This window comes from Pygocentrus nattereri, chromosome 26 (assembly GCF_015220715.1).
Source record: "Pygocentrus nattereri isolate fPygNat1 chromosome 26, fPygNat1.pri, whole genome shotgun sequence".
Lineage (NCBI taxonomy): Eukaryota > Metazoa > Chordata > Actinopteri > Characiformes > Serrasalmidae > Pygocentrus > Pygocentrus nattereri.
Window position 1 is genome coordinate 17,546,501 of NC_051236.1, and position 6,000 is coordinate 17,552,500.

Genomic DNA, 6,000 nt, shown 5'->3' on the forward strand with positions numbered 1-6,000 from the left:
ACCATTTGAGTAAACTCAGTAAATAACACACCATTTAAAAAAGCATGCAAGTATTTCACAGCATGTGGTTGTACAGTTTAGCACAACTTAAAACATCTGTGGTACTTCACTGGAGGGTCAGAGGAACAAAGCAGAAATCTAACAGCATTCTAAAGAATGATTTTATGGGTTGTGGTGGTTGGGTTGCAACCATTTAAATACAAAAAATGGTGATTTTGTTAGATCCTTTACTGTATGCATCAGCATTGCCAAAATAGCAATAATAAAAGTATTTAAAGAATTTGGGAACCTGTGGTACAAGTTGTAGTTGTGGTGGTTAATTGCCTCAACTCTATAAGGATGCAGTTTCAGTTTCCAACATGATAAGTTATGTTACAGAGCTGTAATCTCAGTGTTTTTCTATGTGTTTTATCTCTGCATCTTTGGGCTGAAACCCTTCAGTGTCAGAGCCATTACATAATAGAATGGAACAACCACATATATCATTAATGATTTGCAACTTAATCTTGCATTTCCATTTTTGTCATTTAAAAAAAAAATCAAAATTAAAAAAAAAAAAGTTTCAAAATGTAAAAAAGTCCAGTTAGCCTTTGCCTTGTGGTAAAATTTCATGAATTAAACCGATACAAATGGTCCTTTAAAAAAATCCATGTTGAATGTTTTTGGTTCTCCTGTAAGTTTATCATTTTGGAAATACAAGGTTTTTCCAACAGTCACAATACATAATATTACAGTTGCCCCAAAAAGCATTTGGATAGTTGTGCCACACATAAAAATGTATATTTGCTTTAGGAAACAAAATGTGGCTTTTATTTTAAATAGACCATCCTAAAAGTTTTTTGGTTGCATTCTTTCAAAAGGCAGCTGTTGTATTACAGATCATTATTTTTTGGCAGACTTCTGAAGGTTTGCATCCAAAATGCCCTTTGAACTCTTCTGAGTTTATGATTTCATCAGTGAACAAAAGCCCACCCACAGCACTGTATGAAAAACAGCTCCAGACTTTGTTTTCACTTGTGTGCGTTACAGAACTTTTAGTGCAGCCTGGATTATATTTTTCTCCAGCATTTCTTTTCACAAAGAGTTTACCATCACACTTGTGCTGTGGTTTTTCTCAGAAAGTCATTTTTGTCAACCGTTTTATGAAGTAACCAATGGTTTGCCAGGGGTCAAAGTGTCCAAATTCTTCATGGGGCCAGAGTATATACACAGAGTAAAACACAAGAAAAAAGTAAACTCAGAAAAAATAGAAAATAAAACTCAAATGGTTTACACCTAATTTATTATTTTAATAATGTATGAGTTGGAAAAACTCTTCTCATTTTCAGCATCATCTAAATACGCGCGCTTCAATGTATAATCTATTATCAGTGACCGCTGACTTTACACACAGGCTCTAGGTTTCACATTTACAATGCCTTCCGAGGTCTAGACGTCTTCAGCACCAGAGCAGTGATGATGTGCTGAGGACAGTTCGCATCAGAGTGAACAGCCTGCCGTTGCTGATCAGCATGTCTGAGGTGACGAGGGGGCATGTTAATTTAGTAACTCCTTTAGCCCTCTTTACAGGAGGAGTTTCAATAACGATAAACAAAAGTTTTTCCACTGTATATAACGCTTTAAAATAAACACGTCTGTAGCATCCGATCCCCCCCGAGAGTGGAAAAAAGTATTCCAGCCCCGCTGCAGTCACTACAGGCTAAAACTGACGAAGCACCATCACGGAGGGGAACAAAATGTCCTTGTTAATCATCACATAGAGAGAGCCTCCGTGGAGGTGACTCGGCCTGTCCACGAAGGAACCACCAACCAGACCGAGTAAGGACTGAGATGTTTAGAAGAAAAGAGATTTTTGTATTGCGAAGGCTAGCCGTCTGTCCTGTCCTGTCTCTCTCTGCTGTAGTTTAGCCCGAGTGCACACAGGCAGCTTCTCTGTTAGCCGATAGCCGCTCAGTGTTCAGCATCCAGTCAGTACTCAGTGTTCCAGGATGGGTCTGTTTTAGTAGTAGCCTGCTGCTAACCCTCGGAGCCACGCGTTTACTAGCTGAGCTGGGTCTCATCATTCCAGCCGCTCCGCATCGAATTAAAACACGCATTTAATTCGACATGGAAATCAGAAGAGTCTTGTGATTCACAGTATCAGAAACAGGTTGTAGTTCAGTGCATGGCCACACTGAACTCTTGTTTTGTTGCTTGACCTGGACGTAGGGTAAATAAGCTAAATCGTGTTAAACACGAAAACAAGTGATAAGGGCTTTTAATGAAACCTCTTTCATCCTTGTTATTCGTTTGCAGGCAGTCAGACTAACCATAAGCATATATTACAGCGTGAGTGTGTGTGTCGTAGGTGTATTTGTGTTTAATGGGCAGGAGGGTGAGTTCACACAAGGCTACCCAGTCATCAGGAAGTGAAACAGAACAGAATGTGCAGTACTAATCTGTTTGAAAAACACACTGCGCCGCATGTGGATACACATATTACAACGCGGAAAAAAGATGTTTCACTGTAACGTAGTTGCCGAGCTGGCTGACCAGGACATGCTAAAATAAAATGTCCATTTAGAAAAGGGCTCAGGAACGAAGGATATTTTGATCATGTTTGAGGGACCGAGTTGGGGGAAGTCTCTCTCTCTCTCTCTCTCTCTCTCTCTCTCTCTCTCTCTCTCTCTCTCTCTCTCTCTCTCTCTCTCTCTCTCTCTATCACACATCCTCTTCCCTGTAACCAACATGCCCAGTGGGACAAAAATAAAGCCGCCGAAATGTTCTTTGTGTGAGTGGGTTACGAGGCATCTGTATTGCATAACGCACTCTACGCTTGTTTACTTGATCCTGGACTTTTGCTGCCCTCCGCGCTCCGCTGGCCCCAGGGGTTAATCAAGCTGCTGAGAGAGATGGTTTACAGGCGAATTAGCTATAAGGTGTTAAACAGACTAAACAGTCACCCAGATCACTTCATTTGTAGCTGTTTACGTTCCACCAGAATTAACAAACATAAAACGGAAGAATAAAGATGTGATTCCGAGATCATGAGATGAGCTGAGAAAATAATGAAAATAGTCAAAAAATTCGACGTGTCTCAGTTATGAAGACTTTTCTTTTGACGGTTCCGCTCTTAATCACCTGACCCGACTCTATGCTAATGAAGTTAGCTGGCTAGTCGCCTTACTAGCCGGTTTGTGCCAGGCGGTGTGGATCTCTTTTGGGTTTGGCGGCACGAAAGAATCAAGCCTAAGCCGGGAAGGAAAGCGAAATAGGTAACGTTGTTTGTGAAACAAAGTCACCGTGTACAGCAGTTAAAACGCTTGGTATAAAATTACAGCTAATTACTTCTTATAGAATCCCTGATTTTAGCTAGGTTATATTTGTCCATAGTCGGCTAAGTTTAGCCCGCTAGCTAACTAGCATGGACCCGTTTACAGTTTTTACGACATTTTTCGGTGTAATTGTTGACGAGGTTGTGTCTGTTTGCCTTTTATTTGAAATGGCTTCGTATAAAGTGCAGGTTAGCCGAGGGATTTAACTAGTTGACAGGCTAATCATATTTCCCTCCGACTCGGTGCATTAGCATTGTTGCTTAGCCAGATGTCTAGCGTTAACAGTTAGCCCCAAGGGATGTGTCGTTAGCTAACCTCAATAGCTTATTGAACTGCATACGAGCAAACCGAAAATAAGCAACACGAACCAGTGGAAAATACTGTGTTTGTTCAGACTTGACAAATAACCTAGAATAATTTTGTTTGTATTGTTTTTTACTCCGATCCTACTTACCTCCGCCTGGGACGAGTATTGTATTACATTAGCTTGCTAGCTAGCTAACATTGAATGCAGTTAGCCTTTGTTGCTTTCTCGCGCTTAGCCATGTTAAACCGTGTCTTCTTTATCTCTTATAGGGTTCACCTAGATAAAGTTTGCAGAGAGCACATCAAGTGAAAATGGGAGGTTGGTGCTTTTTCCTGTATCCGTCATGCTATTCTAATTTGAATGTATTGCTCAGACGTGTTCTGCATTTGAGAAAAAATACTAGAACTGGAACAGTCTTGGAAAAACCCGACTGCTCTGCCTTCAGCGGTGAAACCTGTTTTCTAAATTCTGTTGTACTGTGGTAGTCATTGTGCCGCTGTTGGTTCCACTATTGTTGAAACAATGAAAAATAACACCACTATGTTATAAGCAAAACATTTTTTTCTTTTTGCAGATCCTTCCCTACACCGAGATTGTCCACTAGATTGTAAAGTTTATGTGGGTAATTTAGGTAACAGTGGGAACAAGACTGAACTGGAGAGGGCTTTTGGCTATTATGGCCCTTTACGGAGTGTATGGGTAGCCAGGAACCCTCCAGGTTTTGCATTTGTGGAGTTTGAGGACCCCAGAGATGCTACAGATGCTGTAAGGGAGCTAGATGGAAGGTAAGATGGAGTGAAAAATAAACCTTGGTACAAGATTCTGGGTGGCATGCAGGGGTGAAGCAATATAGCAAAAGTATAACATCACAATACTTTAAGACACTTTCACAAAACTGTGTGTGTGATATATCTCTCAAGATTTTGTTTTCCTGAGATTTCATAAATTGGATCCAGAAGTATTAGTGCAACATTGAAAAAACACTGTCAAAACAGTAGTAATTTATGTTCACTGTTGCACAAACTGTGAGCTGGACTCTGTTATGAAGCATGCAGTTGGTCACTTAATTTGTTAACAAATAGTGTTAATTTGTTGACAGTATTCACAGAAAAGCATATTATAGTGTAATGTCATGTAATTCATATAAATTTGAATGTTAAAAAAAAAAAATTAAAAGCTTCATCTGCCTTTTCTTCCCTCTTTAGGACCCTGTGTGGGTGTCGCGTGCGAGTTGAGATGTCGAGTGGGGAGAAACGGTCAAGGAATCGTGGACCTCCACCTTCCTGGGGTCGTCGCCCAAGAGATGACTATAGACGCCGGAGCCCACCCCCCAGACGCCGGTAGGGCCACTAATTTGGGGCAGGAAAAAAAAATCCAATGAGTGGTGTTCTGCGTAATAGTGATGTTAAGCAGTGAACTGATTGGAATCAGACCTTTCACTCACTGTAATACCATTTATGGATGGATCAATAGATGAATGATTAGAGATTTGGAGGCATATAACTGGCTTTTAAACCTCTGATCTACCATGTCTAGAACATTGCTACTACAGTTGTCCTCCTTCTTGACTAGGATGTCTTCTTAGACTGACTCTGTGTGTTAATGTAGTAGATTGCACATAGTAGAGTGGTCAAACTATAGCTTTACTCCGCTTACAATCACACATGTTCTCAGTTCAAAAAGAGTGTGTGCAATTTTACGCTTATGTTTTAGATTTGTTATTGAACGTTTCCTTCCATGGCAGTTGAGCGGTAGCATTTCTTTTCTTAATGTTTGGGCTTTGTACCATCTCTGTCAATTTATTAATGAAGCTGACCCCCCTTTCAGAGACATCATGCCTCTCCTCATCAACCACTGAGTCAGTCAACTAGTCCAGTTTCAGCACCATGTGACCAGCGTGCACCAATCAGCTCACATGACCCAAGCATGGCCACGGGCCGATTGCCTCCTGAGCATGTCTCTCTAAGGCTCCTCCAGTTCCTTCAGCGTTAACGTGATCAGCAAAACTACCCACGCTACTCGTACAACCAATCAACGGCTCTTATCCTTCCCTAATGTCTGCAAAGCCACCTACCCTCAACCATCCTCAGCTAACTGACATCTTCAGCCATCTATAGCAGCAATGTTAACGTCTAGAAACCATCTACCCGCAAATTCTGGCCTCCTGAGCAACACTCAGCCTCTTTGCATCATAACTAGCTTGTTGAAAACCAAACAATAGTAAGTTAAAGCCTTTTTGCTCCAGTGTAATGACTTTTACAGTTGGAATTCAGACCTCACATCCTGTGTTTTATTACATATATTTTAGTACACACTGTGGGCTAAGAATGATCAGGAACTGGTCGTCCCAAAGGTGTAGGAATCGAGACTGAAGAGTAA

General features: G+C 40.9%; 1 protein-coding gene across 2 annotated transcripts in view; it reads left to right on the top strand.

The window, feature by feature from the left end:
* Nucleotides 1-1,645: 1,645 nt before the first annotated feature.
* The window catches only part of srsf3a (serine and arginine rich splicing factor 3a), a 5,898-nt gene continuing 1,543 nt past the window's right edge, over nucleotides 1,646-6,000 (top strand). The window contains exons 1-4 of one of the 2 annotated variants that reach the window (XM_017686340.2): nucleotides 1,646-1,818; nucleotides 3,891-3,939; nucleotides 4,196-4,406; nucleotides 4,827-4,961. In XM_017686340.2, the coding sequence (XP_017541829.1) occupies nucleotides 3,933-3,939; nucleotides 4,196-4,406; nucleotides 4,827-4,961 (353 nt within the window). In that variant the 5' untranslated portion in view covers nucleotides 1,646-1,818; nucleotides 3,891-3,932. Of the gene's footprint in view, nucleotides 1,819-2,872; nucleotides 3,255-3,890; nucleotides 3,940-4,195; nucleotides 4,407-4,826; nucleotides 4,962-6,000 lie in introns of those variants that run through there. The other variant, XM_017686339.2, reaches the window with a different exon arrangement.